Raw genomic sequence first — 16,993 nt, forward strand, 5'->3', positions numbered from 1 at the left:
AAAAAACTTCAGTATGTGTCCGGCTAAGATAATTGTTTAAAGGCATGGAATGTGCACGTGCGTGTGTGTTATGCGCGCGCGCGCTCCCCGGCAGTATGGAACGCTTCAGCACCACGGTCAGAGCTCATGGCCAGAACAATAGGAGGCTATGCGGGCCAGAATGTCAGAGCCCGTCGCGCAGTGTTAAACGTGAGCCAAAAACGAAAAATAATTTCCCTCTCTAATGTCTATTCAAGTTTGCTTTATTAATGCACCATGACAAGCCCTGAATGCCGTGCTGTGACTGTTTGCAGTCAATTGAATTTGTTAAAGAACTGTTGAAGATAGGGTCTCACATTACAAGAGGCTGGGAACTATGGAACCCACAGGAATTCATGGTCTGTGCAAACTGGTTTGTAGCCTACATATTGGTTCTCCTGTTGCTTTTCTTTAACATAGGTCATTTTGGATTATTTGCATTTATTCTTGTGATAATATTATAGTAGACATAGTACTAGTAGCATCAGCAGCAGTAGAATATGTAAATTAGCTTTAGCATTAGTAGTAATAGCACTACCATGCTGTAGTAGTAGTAGTAGTTATTGTTGTTGTATGTTGAAGCAGTTGGGTAAGAGTGTTTTTTCGTGAGATATCAGGGATGTAAGAGTCAGTATGTCCCTGACTGTTACATCACGGACTGTCAAGCACTCGGGGGAGGGCGTAGAGAGGGAGGGGAGAAGAAGAGGGAGACACCGGCGGACCACGTCAAAAGCGAAGGGGAGGAAAGAGGGTTGCGCGGGAGCGCTGTAATGATTACATTAATTTACAAACTGGGCATTTACTGGCAGGTATCCGGTGTTCGTTCCTGGGAGTTCTGTGGTTAAGCTGCGATTTGAGGCAACTGAGCTGTTTTAGGGGCAGTAGCAGGTTGATTCTGAGTTAGATGGGGAGATCGTGACTTGGGGAGGGGGGGCTGAGTTGTAGTAACGGAACCGTGGGAAGGACAGCGTCTTGGACCTATCAACATCACCAGCATCCCTTGGGTGCGTGCGTGAGAGTGTGTATGTGTGTGAGTGTGTGTATGTGAGAGAGGGGTCTTTCACGAGCTGTGGATAACCCAAAATAAGTGCCGTCACAGGACAAGAACTACAACCGGATTTCACCGGGGAGAAAGAGAACCCCAGGCACGAGAGAAGGGTGAGTAGCCTACATCGCAGCATGTAAGACTCAAAGCGTTCGGGAGCGCAACGGGATGCACGGCATAGGGAGAGTAGCCAGCACCACCGCGGAGAAAGATGGGAAAATTTGAAAATAGTTTGTTAGTACGGGTGTCGTTCTCTTTCGTATACAATTGCATTTTATCAGTGGTTGTTTAATTGCCAGCAGTAGTCTTTCTTTGCTAAGTGTTGGGAGCGCAGGCGGACAAAGGAGTCCCATACATTACCATACAGCGCCTATACCTACACAGGGTTAAACAAAGGGAGCTGGCATCACAGCTGCGCGTCTCTCTGTTTACGTTGGGGTTTTTTTTTTTCATAGGGAGTTCAAAGAAAGCCTGGCATGAGGTAGCAGCCAGTACCAACAATAAGAATTTATTTCATTGCACGTAGGTTAGTGTAATTGTCTGTGAGACGGCTGGTTATCATTTGCATGATCGTTGTAATAAGAGGACACGCGCCTTTGTTTTATTGTTTCATGTTAAACAGCAATCCTAATCAATATCATTACACATAGTATTAAGCGTTTTCATTCTATCATTTAATGATGATAAAAACGTATTAAATAACGTATAGGCCTACTGAAATGTGTATGCTATATTAAGGATCATGCAATCCTGTTTTCCCACTCAGCTTGGCCCCCGGTCCGGCCCCTGTTCCCGGCACCTGCGCTCTCTCAGCCCGCTGTTCTAGTCCTGAACCCCGGTGCGAGTCGGTAGCTCACTTCGCACCGTCGCAATGAAGGAGCCCGACGCGATTAAACTCTTCATCGGACAGATTCCGCGGAATCTGGAAGAGAAAGACCTGAAGCCGATCTTCGAGCAGTTTGGGAAGATCTACGAGTTGACGGTGATAAAGGACAAGTACACTGGCATGCACAAGGGTAAGGCGAGCTCCTCGATGACCACACACGCACACACACACACAGATGATGAACACAGGGTGAGTGAACATAGGCCTAACACTTTGTGATCATGGAAACTCCATATGTGTTCACTCGTTAAGGGGGTCGATATTGTTCCTTGGTCAACACACTATTAGTGACCGCACACTGACCAAGTTCAGCCATTTGTTTCAAGTGCCACTTCCTCTAATACCCCTGTCAGAGGGCTGACTCAGGCAGTGATGAATGCGCACACACACACACACACACATCCTGGGTCTGGAGGAGGCTGGGTCTCTCGGCGTGCCGGTCGGCTTGCATGTCAATGGCAATCAGGGAGACACTGATGCTTGCAGTCCGGCGCCACCGTTTCCAAGAACATGGGGCGGGGACACGGACTGCCAGAGCGGGTGAAGGGGTTCACTGAAGCATGAGATAGGTGTTGCTAAAAAAAGAGTCATTATGCATGACAATTGCTCCATAAACTTCAGACCCTGTCATTATACCCCCCCCCCCCACCTCATCTCATCTCATCTCTCTTGTCTTGCCCTCCCTCGCTTTCTTTTTTCCCCCTCTATCCATCCTCTAATCTGTGCGTGCGTGCGTGCGTGAGTGAGTGCGTGCGTGCGTGTGTGCGTGAGTGAGTGCGTGTGTGAGTGCGTGCGTGCGTGAGTGAGTGCGTGTGTGAGTGTGTGCGTGCGTGCGTGCGTGAGTGAGTGAGTGTGTGTGTGAGTGCGCGCGCTTGCGCGCGTGTGTGTGTGTGTGTGTGTGTGTGTGTGTGTTTTGGCTATGTGTTTTGTAAAGGCAGTGTGTTGGTGGCTCAGGTTTACAAGCTCGTTTGATTATCCCTCGATTCCTCTCCTGTCCCTTCCTCCTGGAGATCTGCTGCTGAATCCTGGAGCCCATGTGTGTGTAATAGAGCAATAGAACTGTACAATGTGTGTGTGTGTGTGTGTGTGTGTGTGTGTGTGTTTGCATGTGTATGTGTATGCCCATTCCCAGAGGCACACATCCCGGGTCCAAAAAGTAAAAGTCCTGCCATATATTCTTCCTGTGCACTTAACACAGATGATATCACTAATTATCTGATCTACCTGGCTGCTAATTAGGATGAACTGGTTTACTAAAAGGTTGGATGAAATACTTGGCAGGACTTTTACTTTCTGAACCCGGGATGTCCACCTCTGCCCATTCCATTCCCTCCCATTCATGAGAGTGAAAGTCAACCCCGCCCACACACACACACACACACACACACACACACACACACACTCACACACTATATTGTCGACAAAATCTGCGCGTATCCCCCCAGTGTGTGGTCTCTTCTCCTCGTTCAGTCCAGTTTAACCCTAGATTGTCCTCCTGGGAAGGTGATGTTTTGGCATCACCAAAGAGGCGCACATGGATGAAGAGGCCTGTAATTTCGTGTTGTATCTCTTTAGACCTCTGCTGTCTTCGGCTGTAGGCCACGGCTCTAAACAGTAACACAGCACAGCCCAGAGGTCTCCAGACAGCCAAACTACATCTACAGTTTCAGTGCTGTCAACTAAACTAAGGGTTTTCCCTTTCAAATATAGTGCACATTAATGAGATGCGGTCAATATATGGTGTGAATATGATTAAACCAATTGCCATATGATTGCTTATTTATAACCTGGTGCGCATCCACCCATATGTAATATACATAAACACACACCTTAAAATGTTTGTTTTAATTCTTAGCTAATGGGAACACACACACACACACACCCACACACACTAACACACACACTCAGTCACTCATGTTTATGTCGTGGTCATGGCATGGTTAGCCCAGTGGTGGAGCTTCTCGGTCTGTGTAATGAGAAAAAGATTAGATGCTTTGAGCTGGGAGTGCCCTCCAATCACTATAATGGAGCCATAAGCTCTAAAAGCAAGTCCCTCTGCTGGGGGATACACACTCGACACACTCTCTTCCTCTCCTGCTGCCTCCTCTTTCATTTGCTCACTGGTGTTTAGTCATGTTTTAACATCCCCTGTAAAGCAAACATTAAAACCAACCATCTTGGGACAGCGGTATGACCAAAAATGTATATCACGGTATTTTTCTAAATTCTTACTGTTTCACGGTATATGACGGTATTTTTTTTCCATGCATAATCAGATGTTCACAGCATTTTCTACAAGTTGAGGGAAGAATTGCTGCAGTACATTGACTAAGGATGGTCTATTTTACTGTCATGATGTAGAATAACTCCACACTAGCGGTAATGCAGTTTTGCATGGCCCCAGAAAATGATGCTGTTTACAAAGAGAGATCATGATTCTAATGAAGAATCTAATCAGAATGCAAAGACAATTGCAGTCAAAATACAGAACTGTACTGTGCAAATTTCACAAACATCTTGTAGCCTATAAAACCAATACAAAAAGTTGTGCAACTTTATACTTTTTTGAAAATTATACAATTTAAAATGAAACCTCTCTGCTAATATGCTTACTCTGTCAAATAGGCCTATCAGAAACATGCCTTATTGTTATTGTGTGGTTTACATGATGTTAGTGGTAGGCTAACGTTAACTTCATGTGAATGTGGATGGCATGTTAGCCTGCCATGAGCTTCGGTTCGGTTCGCTAGGCAAAACATTAACAAAAAAGTTCGTTTTGGTGCACTGATGACAACTAGCCAGCTTGTATTGCTCAGTGCATGTCTATAACATGCTTTACTTGCTACCTGGATAATTTCAGCGAATATTCTTAAGGTGAGATGAATGATAAGATCATTAAACTTCACTGTGTTTGGTGGGTTGCTAACTAACGACATCATCACCTACTAGCCAGCTAGTTGCTGTTGAACAATCTCAATAGAATTTTCGTGACGGTAAATCCCTTTCGCAGTATCCCTTAACGTTTTTCCTTAACTAAAGAAACAATTTAAGGCATTCTGTGCAACACCCTTAAATAAACCCCTTATCTAAGGATAAATGAAGCCTTAAGGGTCATACTTCAGGGAAAAAACTTCAGGTGTTTTGTGTTTACCCTCACTATGCCTCGCAGTGGCACCATGCGTGCGTGTGAAAAAAGTCCCGTGGCGCAGCGTTCCAAACGTTGTGTAATCAAATACACCGGTATGGCGGTATATTAAAAATTCATATCATAACGAAAATATACACCGGTATACGGTGTGAACCGGTATACCGCCCAGCACTACAGCTGTGTGTGTGTGTGTGTGATATCTATTTTATTGTTTACTACAAATTATCCCTCCTCTTTTGTACAGACTTTTTTATTGGCCTTTCCTGTTCTATTCTATTCTATTCTATTCTATTCTATTCTGTTCTGTTCTGTTCTGTTCTGTTCCGTTCCGTTCCATTCTATTCTATTCCATCAGACTCAATCGTGTGAGTTTCATCTCTGTTAAGTGAAAAGTTACAGTAAATGACAGCAGTTGTGAGTCATGTGACTCTGTGATCCCTCTTAACCCCATGCATCTGGAACGGCATTATTGCTTGATGTTAGTTTTTCCCTTATCGCAGGACAAGCTGTCTGTCATGTCGGTCGTTCCACTCTGTCTCTGTGTGTGTGGCACATGTAAGAATGGATCGGGGGTCAATAGAGAATGTGTGCTTACATTCCTGGTGTGTGTATGTGTGTGTTTTTCTGTGTATGGGAGTTTTTGCTTGTGTGTGTTGTTTGTGTTCTTCTGGCTTTGTTAAGTATTAGTTCTGAGTTATTTAAATGTGGTGAGATTTGAATTGTGTGGTTGTCTGTATTGGAGAGTATGTGTGTCTTATGTTGGAGAAAGCAAGGTTTGCTCTCCTTTGAGTTCCTGTGTAGCTCTATGTTCAAGCTGCTGACCTCAGTTCATTAACATCATGATTATGTGTGTGTGTTGGTGTGTATACTGCTGAGAATCTAGTTAATTTACATCATGATGGTGTCTGTGTGTGTGTGTGTGTGTCTGTCTGTCTATGTGTGTGTGTGTGTGTGTCTGTGTGTGTGTGTGTGTGTGTGTGTGTGTGTGTGTGTGTGTGTGTGTGTGTGTGTTTCTGTGTTGTTCAGAATCTAGTTCATTAACATGCTGCCTACTGTCTTAGTGGTTGTGACAGGTGTAGGAAGAGCACTCACGAAAGGCGTCCACCTACGCACCAAGGTACAGCCCAGAGAGAGGAGAGAGAGAGAGAGAGAGAGAAGGAGAGAGAGAGAGAAGGAGAGAGAATTTGTGTGTGTGTGAGAGAGAGAGAGATGACTGGATTCCATCAAAGTGTGCGTGGGAGTAAGATTAAAATTGTGGGAGGAGCTATGTTATTGTATTGTGTGTACATGGGTCGGTGGGTGGGTGGGTGTGTGTGAAAGAGAGTGTGTGTGTGTGTGTGTGTGTGTGTGTGTGTGTGTGTGTGTGTGTGTGTGTGTGTGTGTGTGTGTGTGTGCATCATAGTGTGGAGTGGGGGATGGGAGAAACAAGAGAAAGAGAGACACGAAGACTGAAGGAAATGTGTCTGTGTGTGTCTGTGTGATACATTTAGCTTCTTTTTTTATGCCAGATCAGTCCAGAATACTGTGTGTGTGGTGTGGTGTGGTGTGTGTGTGTGTGTGTGTGTGTGTGTGTGTGTGTGTGTTTGTGTTTGTGTTTGTGTGTGTTTGAGTGCTGTGTCCACAGTCCTATCTTGTGCAGTGACCAGTTCTGTTCTGTGTTGTCTGTCTGTCTTGTGTCTACTATTAGAACCTGCTGCACTACTTTACTGTAATCTGGCGCTATAACCTTCATCTATTACAATCTGAGGCAGTACTCCAACCTAATGTAACACAATAATCCAACTAGCTCTAGGCTTTCTGAACTTCAAGAGGAGCCAACCCTCAACCCTCTTTTTCTGTCCCCTACTCCTTGTGGTAACTCAGGCAAACCGCCAAAATTACAGCCTGTTTCTGATGCTTTTCGCACCTTAAAACATGGCATCAAATGTACAAAACTGATCGCACATGGATCAAAGTGCATTTTGCGTGCCATTGGAGCACGGAATGGCTATCTGCGCTTTTCTTACTGATGCATATGCATTTGTGGGAGTAAAAGTGGGAGTATTAACACATGGGAGGATAAGTGTTAATAGCGATTAATTAGGTATTCCACCATGTATGAAAAAAAGTGCACGTCTGTTTTGCGGTGAAAACTTTCCACCTTATAATCCAGATTGCGATTAAATGCGTCAATTACAGAAACTTTCAGAGACAACAGAATCAGTATCAGAGCACCAGATTTCCTTAATTGTCTAAAGCAACCTTAACTTTTGTTGTCTTTCTAATGTCGTATTTTCACTTTAACGTCATCCACTTCCCAATCTGCTAGTCTAGGGTAATACGTCTGTCATAGTCTATGTGCAGTAAATAGTTTGAGTATTTTTTTTAAGTGAAGTACAACTACTAGCCACTGCTTTCTCACATCTTATTATCATAGTATTATCGCTAAACTTGATTCTTTTGAATGTCAGCCATCGGTTAACTGCGGCTGTGGGCACGCAAATCTTTGTACATCCAGCCCTCAGTGTGCTAAAGTATCCCACCTTCTCCCCAGTCTCCCCTCTACAGCAGGCTCTCTAAAAAACATATCACCCATAACCCACCACATCACCCATAATCCTCAGGAGAATCTACAGACATTGCTCACACAATATATGCTACAGGACACCTAGGACCATGGCCAGCTACCAAGCCAAACATGCTTATTATTAGAGCTCTAAATGATGCATTCTGATGGGTGATCATTACATACCATGCCATGGTCTGTTGTGGTATCCAGAATGACTCTAGCGTGGTACTAGTTTGGTCACAGTGAAGTACTAGTGCATGCCGCTGTAGAATTACTGTGCTGTTATGTTATTGGACAATGTTGTTCTGGTGTACTGCATTACTGATGCGTATGGTGGTAGTATGGTGCTGTGGGGGTTTTGCTACTGTAGGTGATGGTTGTACGACCTGGTGTTGCTGTTTAACTGGTTGGTGGTTATATTTGTTTGGTGTGGTTCAGGTTTGTGCACAATTCGAATTGCAATTCTGCTTCCTGTTTGCTACCTCAATTGAAATCTAAGTGAAATTCAAGAATTGAATTGGAATTTAAGAGCCAGTTTCAATTCAATTCTGGAATTTTGCACAAGCCTGGTGTGGTTGATGTTGTGTGTATATTGTATTACTGGGTGGTGGTTGCATTATCTAGTGTTGTTATTATGCTGCATCATGTGGTGATATCATGTAGTGTTATTAGCATACTTCATCCGAATTTCCACCTGAAGCATGTGCCTCCTGTCTCAGTCTGTTGGCTGCTCTGATGCAGTGCGGTGGGATGCTGTGTTGTGCTGTGCTGTGTGGCGTCGTTGAACAGTTCGGTGTGTGTGTGTGTGTGTGTGTGTGTGTGTGTGTGTGTGTGTGTGTGTGTGTGTGTGTGTGTGTGTGACTTGATACCACTGCTGTGTGTGATGCTGCTGGATGGAGCTACAAAGACCATCTAAACATGTAAAACAATGCACGTTTCCCTAACCTGTTTTTTTTCGCATCTTTTTTGATCCTCTCTCTGCTCATCTCTCTGGTCATCTCTCTCCTCCTCTCCACCCCTGTCCATCTGTCTCTGCCTTTTCCTCTCAGGATGTGCCTTCCTGACATATTGTGCCCGGGAGTCAGCCCTCAAGGCCCAGAGTGCACTGCACGAGCAGAAGACCCTGCCAGGGGTGAGTCCTGTGTGTGTGTGTGTGTGTGTATGTGTGTGTGTGTGTGTGTGTGTGTGTGTGTGTGTGTGTGTGCGCGTGTGTGTGTTTGTTAACAGCATGCAGCACTACAGGGGCAAGTCCTGTCCTATATTCCCAGTGTGTATCGTGTGACAGTTTTTACAAATTAATTCTGCACAATCTTTTGCTTGCTAAACTATACCAGTATTAGGTTAATGTGTTATCAAATTCAGAGCTTTATCTTGGTTTCCCTCCGCTCTGCCTGTTGGAAGACATAAACATTTTAGGATGTTTGTCTCTGGATAAGAGCTTTGACACAGTCACTGAACAAGCGACTGGCAACCTATTGGCACCAACCCCATGGTTCCAAAATGGCTGTTTTTTTATGTTTGAAATTTCATAGTGTTGAAAGTGAGTGCATGGGTGGGTGGATATTTGACATCTGTGCTGATTTGAGGGCTTAAGGCTGAAGCTTGGATAGATCTGGGCCAGTTTGCAGTTGTATAGCTATAGATATAAATATAGATATACATGTAGATATAGATATAGACATAGCACAGAAAGGATGGGTCTCATGTTTAGCACTCTTCCATCAAATCCCTTCATGCCCTCTGGCTCTTATCTCTTTTCTCTCTCTCTCTCTCCCACTCCCTCTCTCTCGCTCTCTCTTTCTCTTTCTGTCTCTCTCTCTCTCTCTCTCTGTAATCATGGTTCCACCTATATTTCCTACTGTCAGCTTTTTGATAAAGATCTTCAGCCGAGAACCGCACTAGGGTGGGTGAGGACCGAGGGAGAGGGGTGTTGGAGAGGGAGGAGGGGAAGCGAGGGATGGAGGGGGAGGAGGGGAGAGGTGTTAATGCTAACCCTAATCCTGTTAGGAGCGTGACACACATCTGACCTTTTTTTAGAGATTCACCCCAGAGGAACTTCCTCCCGCGGATGTATCATTCTCCCTCTCTCTCATCTCCTCTCATCTCCGTTCTTCTCCGTTCTTCTCCTCTCCTCCTTTTCAAGTCTCTTCTTTCTTCATTTCTCCTCTCTTCTTTCCACTCTTCTCTTTTATCTCATCCTTGTCTCTCATCTGATTGGCATGTCTGACTACCCACTCAAGCCACTGATCTGGCCCTGATCTGCCATGATGACCAAATGCCCCCCCTCTTTCTTTGTATCTCTGTTTTTTTTGTCTTTTATTCCGCACTTCTCTTCCGGTCCTCATCACCAATATCTTGGTGAATTTTACATTTTATTACAGAGTGCTTTTCAAAGTTTGTGTTACAAAATAAGACACTGAGATGAGATGACACGCTCTTAGTCCCCTCTCGCAGGCCCCTCGGTCAGTTCCCCTCAGACAGTCCCCCATGTTCTGCCTCTTCACCTATTTCTAATTCACTCTCTTAGTTCTGACCCTGTCTTTGTTATCATCGGTCTCGTCTACCAACAGAATGTAGACAGTGGTGCGAGTATCATGGACAGGCAGAGAGGGCAGTGGTGTGTGCTCTGAGACAGACACCCAAATTAGCGTTGGCGGCTACGCTGTGTTTTGGCACCCAGTGTCCATTAGAGCTGAGCTAAAGCAATTATCGTGACATTAACGAGTTTCGGAGGAGGGGTGCACCAGTGCTGAATAGCTACAATCGCAGGGATTTCATACCTGCACACTCATACACACACACACACACACACACACACACCCCTCAAAAAAAAGTTAGTGCCACTGCGCTTGTGAATTCTCTTCTGGTGCTTCACGGGAGATGACCGATCATGTGGAGATGGAGAAGGTTCACCGGTGCACACAGAGGTACAGAGGTGGCTTTTAGATGTATTTATTCTACTGCACAGAAATTGACTAACGTTTCCACATTCCTGTGTCTTGGTCACGGTCCACACGTAGAGATTGTTTGAGAACACTAGGAGGAGATTCCGGGGGGTTCCAGAAGCACTAGGAGGAGATACAGGGGGGTTGTTTTGGGTGTGAATGTGAGCATGAGATTTAACTGCAAAACCGAAACAGGCTGGACGTGTAAACAGCAGCTGACCGTAGACCGGGTCAAACCACAGACAAGATGAGAGGAGAGAGAAGAGGGAGGGAGGGAGAGACTGCAGAGCAAGGGGAGGAGGAGAAAGGGAGAAGCCGAATGAAAGAGAGGATGGATAGAGGAACAGATGGCCTTATCAAAGTGTCACTGGGGTGCAGGTTTAATTTCAACAGTGAGAGAGGGAGGAAGAGATGGAGAGAGAGAGGCTGGAAAGAGAGAGGAGGCGAGCGAATAACAGGCCCCACACCCTGGCTGCTCTCCGTCTGGAGCTGCCTGCTGCTCTCTCCATCCTTCGCGCCCCGTCCTTTTCCTGTCTGTGCGCTTCTGTCCCACTCCCCCTCTGCAACAATATTCTCTTCTCTTCTCTTCTCTTCTCTTATCCTCTCTTCTTTTCTCTTCTCATCTCTTCTCTTCTCTTCTCTTCTCTTCCCTCTTCTCTCTTCTCTTCTCTTCTCCACTCTTCTTTTCTCTTCTCTTCTCTCTTCTCTTCTCTTTTTCTTCTCTTCTCTTCTCTTATCCTCTCTTCTCCTCTTCTCTTCTCTTCTCTTCTCTTCCCTCTTCTCTCTTCTCTTCTCCTCTCCTCTCCTTTCCACCCCTCTCCTCTCTTCTTTTCTCTTCTCTTCTCTTCTTTTCTCTTCTCTCCTATCTTATCTTCTCTCCTCTCTTCTTTTCTCTTCTCTTCTCTTCCCTCTTCTCTCTTCTCTTCTCTTCTCCTCTCCTCTCCTCTCCACCCCTCTCCTCTCCTCTCTTCTCTTCTCTTCTCTTCCCTCTTCTCTCTTCTCTTCTCCTCTCCTCTCCTCTCCACCCCTCTCCTCTCTTCTTTTCTCTTCTCTTCTCTTCTTTTCTCTTCTCTCCTATCTTATCTTCTCTCCTCTCTTCTTTTCTCTTCTCTTCTCTTCCTCTTCTCTTCTCTTCTCTTCTCCTCTCCTCTCCTCTCCACCCCTCTCCTCTCCTCTCTTCTTTTCTCTTCTCTTCTCTTCCCTCTCTTCTCTTCTCTTCTCCTCTCCTCTCCTCTCCTCTCCACGCCTCTCCTCTCTTCTTTTCTCTTCTCTTCTCTTCTCTTCTCTTCTCTTCTCTGCTTCTGTTCCCCTCTGTTTCCTTTAACTGTGGCTCTAGCATTCATATAAACAAAGAGTAGCTCTGGCAGCAGACTCACACACACACACAGACATGAACACAGACTGACACACATACAGACACAAACTCTTATTGTATTGACATACAAATACACACACTAACATTGAAATAAACACACATTATGCACAGTTATGCATAATTACTATATGCACACTCACTCACACACAAACACACATGCACAAATGGTCTCCCCCCTGCCAGAGCAGTTTATGCAGCTAAAGCCAACACCATATATTATCTGGGAATCAGACTGCTTTCTGTCTCTGTTTAGTAATCAGAGACATTGCTCCTTTGAGGAGCACAGGAATTGGAGGGTGCAGCATGGTGATAGCTTTATGCGTTCTGCCTCTCTCTCTCTCTCTCTCTCTCTCTCTTAATCTCTCTCCATCCCACTTTCTCTTTCTCTCTCTCCCTTTCTCTCTCTCTCGCTTTATCTCTCTCTCTCCGCTTGCTGCTTGCTTATCACTCTCCTATCTTCTCTCAGTGTTCTGTGGTCTGTCCATACCACTCTCTCTATCTCTGCTCCTGTTATCTCTCCTGGGATCTCTGTCCTTCTCTCACAGTCTCTCCCATTCCCTCTGTGTTCCATCCCAACCTACAGTACACACCTGCATACAAATCCCTACACATACATATGACTGTCTCTCCTCTCTCTAACACACACACCAATGTGCATTTGGGGTTGATCACAGTATACCCACTACAGCTAAATATACTACATAATAGAATACCCACTACAGCTAACTATACTACATCACAGAATACCCACTACAGCTAACTATACTACACCACTGCATCTATCCATCCATCCATCCATCCATACATACATACATACATACATACATCCATACATACATACATACATACATACCAGGGTTGTGCAAAATTTGAATTGCAATTCCGCTTCCTGTTTGCTACCTCAATTGAAATGCAAGTGAAATTCAAGAATTGAGTTGGAATTTAAGAGCCAGTTTTAATTCAATTCTGGAATTTTTGTACAACCCTGAAACATACATACATACTGTACATACATACATACATACATACATACATACATACATACATGCATCATGGTTCCCACAGTCATAAAAAACCTGGAAATGTCATATTATGTAATTAGCCACAACTTCTGGCGTAAAGTAAGCAATTTTGTACTTATAGGCCGTGAAAAGTCATGGTAATGTCATTCAAGGTCATTGAAAATTCATGGAAAATGGGTGGGAAGCCTGATTCATACAAGGATACGGGATTTGAATTCACAACACACAGACATAGACACACACACACACACACACACACACACACACACACTACCTACCTACTCTGTCTGTCTCATTGATCTGTTGGTTAGATTAAATTAAATTGTGTTAAGCAGCTTACCAGGTGTGCCCCACTGCCCCCAGTGCTCCTAACAGGAGTAATGCCATAAGGTTATTACTGTAAAAACACACTAGTAGGCCTACTGGACTGTGTGTGTGTGTGTGTGCGATTCATGTGTTCCTGCCTCTCTCTCTCTCTCTCTCTCTCTCTCTCTCTATATAGCAAACTCTCTCTCTCTCTCTCTCTCTCTCTCTCTCTCTCTCTCTCTCTCTCTCTCTCTCTCTCTCTCTCTCTCTCTCTCTCTCTCTCTCTCTCTCTCTCTCTCTCTCTCTCTCTCTCTCTCTCTCTCTCTCTCTCTCTCTCTCTCTCTCTCTCTCTCTCTCTCTCTCTCTCTCTCTCTCTCTCTCTCTCTCTCTCTCTCTCTCTCTCTCTCTCTCTCTCTCTCTCTCTCTCTCTCTCTCTCTCTCTCTCTCTCTCTCTCTCTCTCTCTCTCTCTCTCTCTCTCTCTCTCTCTCTCTCTCTCTCTCTCTCTCTCTCTCTCTCTCTCTCTCTCTCTCTCTCTCTCTCTCTCTCTCTCTCTCTCTCTCTCTCTCTCTCTCTCTCTCTCTCTCTCTCTCTCTCTCTCTCTCTCTCTCTCTCTCTCTCTCTCTCTCTCTCTCTCTCTCTCTCTCTCTCTCTCTCTCTCTCTCTCTCTCTCTCTCTCTCTCTCTCTCTCTCTCTCTCTCTCTCTCTCTCTCTCTCTCTCTCTCTCTCTCTCTCTCTCTCTCTCTCTCTCTCTCTCTCTCTCTCTCTCTCTCTCTCTCTCTCTCTCTCTCTCTCTCTCTCTCTCTCTCTCTCTCTCTCTCTCTCTCTCTCTCTCTCTCTCTCTCTCTCTCTCTCTCTCTCTCTCTCTCTCTCTCTCTCTCTCTCTCTCTCTCTCTCTCTCTCTCTCTCTCTCTCTCTCTCTCTCTCTCTCTCTCTCTCTCTCTCTCTCTCTCTCTCTCTCTCTCTCTCTCTCTCTCTCTCTCTCTCTCTCTCTCTCTCTCTCTCTCTCTCTCTCTCTCTCTCTCTCTCTCTCTCTCTCTCTCTCTCTCTCTCTCTCTCTCTCTCTCTCTCTCTCTCTCTCTCTCTCTCTCTCTCTCTCTCTCTCTCTCTCTCTCTCTCTCTCTCTCTCTCTCTCTCTCTCTCTCTCTCTCTCTCTCTCTCTCTCTCTCTCTCTCTCTCTCTCTCTCTCTCTCTCTCTCTCTCTCTCTCTCTCTCTCTCTCTCTCTCTCTCTCTCTCTCTCTCTCTCTCTCTCTCTCTCTCTCTCTCTCTCTCTCTCTCTCTCTCTCTCTCTCTCTCTCTCTCTCTCTCTCTCTCTCTCTCTCTCTCTCTCTCTCTCTCTCTCTCTCTCTCTCTCTCTCTCTCTCTCTCTCTCTCTCTCTCTCTCTCTCTCTCTCTCTCTCTCTCTCTCTCTCTCTCTCTCTCTCTCTCTCTCTCTCTCTCTCTCTCTCTCTCTCTCTCTCTCTCTCTCTCTCTCTCTCTCTCTCTCTCTCTCTCTCTCTCTCTCTCTCTCTCTCTCTCTCTCTCTCTCTCTCTCTCTCTCTCTCTCTCTCTCTCTCTCTCTCTCTCTCTCTCTCTCTCTCTCTCTCTCTCTCTCTCTCTCTCTCTCTCTCTCTCTCTCTCTCTCTCTCTCTCTCTCTCTCTCTCTCTCTCTCTCTCTCTCTCTCTCTCTCTCTCTCTCTCTCTCTCTCTCTCTCTCTCTCTCTCTCTCTCTCTCTCTCTCTCTCTCTCTCTCTCTCTCTCTCTCTCTCTCTCTCTCTCTCTCTCTCTCTCTCTCTCTCTCTCTCTCTCTCTCTCTCTCTCTCTCTCTCTCTCTCTCTCTCTCTCTCTCTCTCTCTCTCTCTCTCTCTCTCTCTCTCTCTCTCTCTCTCTCTCTCTCTCTCTCTCTCTCTCTCTCTCTCTCTCTCTCTCTCTCTCTCTCTCTCTCTCTCTCTCTCTCTCTCTCTCTCTCTCTCTCTCTCTCTCTCTCTCTCTCTCTCTCTCTCTCTCTCTCTCTCTCTCTCTCTCTCTCTCTCTCTCTCTCTCTCTCTCTCTCTCTCTCTCTCTCTCTCTCTCTCTCTCTCTTAATCTCTGTACTAGATGGTGAGGGGTTCTTTGTTCATTAGCATCCTGCTATGCACTGTCACCCTAGAGGGATCTGCCATTATGAGCCAGAGTAGTGTGAATGTTTGTGGCCTAATTTGGCGTACTTCTGTTTTTCAGAGCTATTTTAATGCTTGTTGGCTAGCATACTGTATCTCTGTTATCCAGTCTAATATTCATGTGTATAGGCTAGTTTAGTATTGTGTCATCCAGTACATATCTAACATATTTGGGCTAATTTAGTATATTTGTGTCATCCTGTACACATCCAGTGTAGGGCTAGCATGTGTGGGGTAATTATTTAATATATCTGTGTAATCCAGTGAAGGGCTAGCATGTGTGGGGTAATTTAATATATCTGTGTAATCCAGTGAAGGGCTAGCATGGGTGGGGTAATTATTTAATATATCTGTGTAATCAAGTGTAGGGCTAGCATGTGTGGGGTAATTATTTAATATATTTGTGTAATCCAGTGAAGGGCTAGCGTGTGTGGGGCAGTGCTGTAATGTAACGGAGTACAAATACTTCGTTACTGTACTTAAGTAGAAATTTCACGTATCTGTACTTTACTTCGCTATTTCAATTTATGGCAACTTTCACTTTTACTCCACTACATTTCCTAGATAAAATGTATACTTTTACTCCGTTATATTTCCACTAAGCATCGCCTTTACTCATTACTAAAACATAAAATTAGAAGAAATGTGTGCGACTGCAATAAGGGAGGTTTGGTGAATCACTGCTCCTAGATTGCATTACGCACGCTCCGCACGCTCTATTTCAGCGCGTGTTTGTTGTTAAAGGAGGAGGACGCACAACTGAAACCGCCATGAGTATGAGCATCTACTGGAGGACCTCCCGTTATTATAGACGACCACCCCGACGATAGTGGTGAACAGGGTCGTGGTGAAGTTAACGTCATACACCCGTGTCCGTATTTGCAAGAAATGTTTCTGTACATTTGGCAGCTTCTGTGAAGCTGAACACCCCGCTACCTGCCTCAGCGGCCTGTGAAAGGCTATTTAGCATCGCAGGACTTGCCTTCAGTCCAGAAGAGTAAGACTGAATCAGGCCCGGCTAGTAATCGAGAATTTCTTGGTGGGCAGCTTCTTTTTTGGGCCGGTCAAGGAAACAAATATTGACATTGGTCACGTTAGTCTATCTTTTCTTAAAGTAGGACACGTTCCGCATTCTGTGCATTACACCAATGCAATGCCTCTGCATGGGTTGTAGCCTACGTGAGGGAGTTCTCCCCTCCCAAAAAGAGTTGGTTGTTTCCATATAGCCCGTCTTTTCCAAAAAGTTTTCTCAGATACGGGGACAAGTAGAGAGGATAAATTAAAGTTATTATAAGAAAGAGCAATTACCCTACATGATAAACCTATATGCCTTGTTTGCTCAGAAGAGGGTGTAGTAAAGGAGTAGGCTAAATCACCAAACAACAATATAGCCTACCCATGCAAAAAACATGTAGCCTAAACACTAGTTCAATATGCCTCTTTGTGGAAGCGTGGGATAGGCTACATTTCAAAGGCTTTCTTTCTTTCTTTCTTTCTTTCTTTCTTTCTTTCTAAAAGTCCTAGAAAAGAATGTGATTTTGGTTTGATGAGTGAGATTAAGAA

General features: G+C 44.9%; 1 protein-coding gene across 4 annotated transcripts in view; it reads left to right on the top strand.

The window, feature by feature from the left end:
* Positions 1-718: 718 nt before the first annotated feature.
* Positions 719-16,993, top strand: part of celf3b (cugbp, Elav-like family member 3b) — a 39,791-nt gene continuing 23,516 nt past the window's right edge. For 3 of the 4 annotated variants that reach the window (XM_048261714.1, XM_048261716.1, XM_048261715.1), the window contains exons 1-3: positions 719-1,176; positions 1,830-2,079; positions 8,695-8,777. In XM_048261714.1, the coding sequence (XP_048117671.1) occupies positions 1,935-2,079; positions 8,695-8,777 (228 nt within the window). In that variant the 5' untranslated portion in view covers positions 719-1,176; positions 1,830-1,934. Of the gene's footprint in view, positions 1,177-1,829; positions 2,080-6,158; positions 6,215-8,694; positions 8,778-16,993 lie in introns of those variants that run through there. The other variant, XM_048261718.1, reaches the window with a different exon arrangement.

The sequence above is a fragment of the Alosa alosa genome, chromosome 13 (genome assembly GCF_017589495.1).
Source record: "Alosa alosa isolate M-15738 ecotype Scorff River chromosome 13, AALO_Geno_1.1, whole genome shotgun sequence".
In the NCBI taxonomy this organism is placed as follows: domain Eukaryota; kingdom Metazoa; phylum Chordata; class Actinopteri; order Clupeiformes; family Clupeidae; genus Alosa; species Alosa alosa.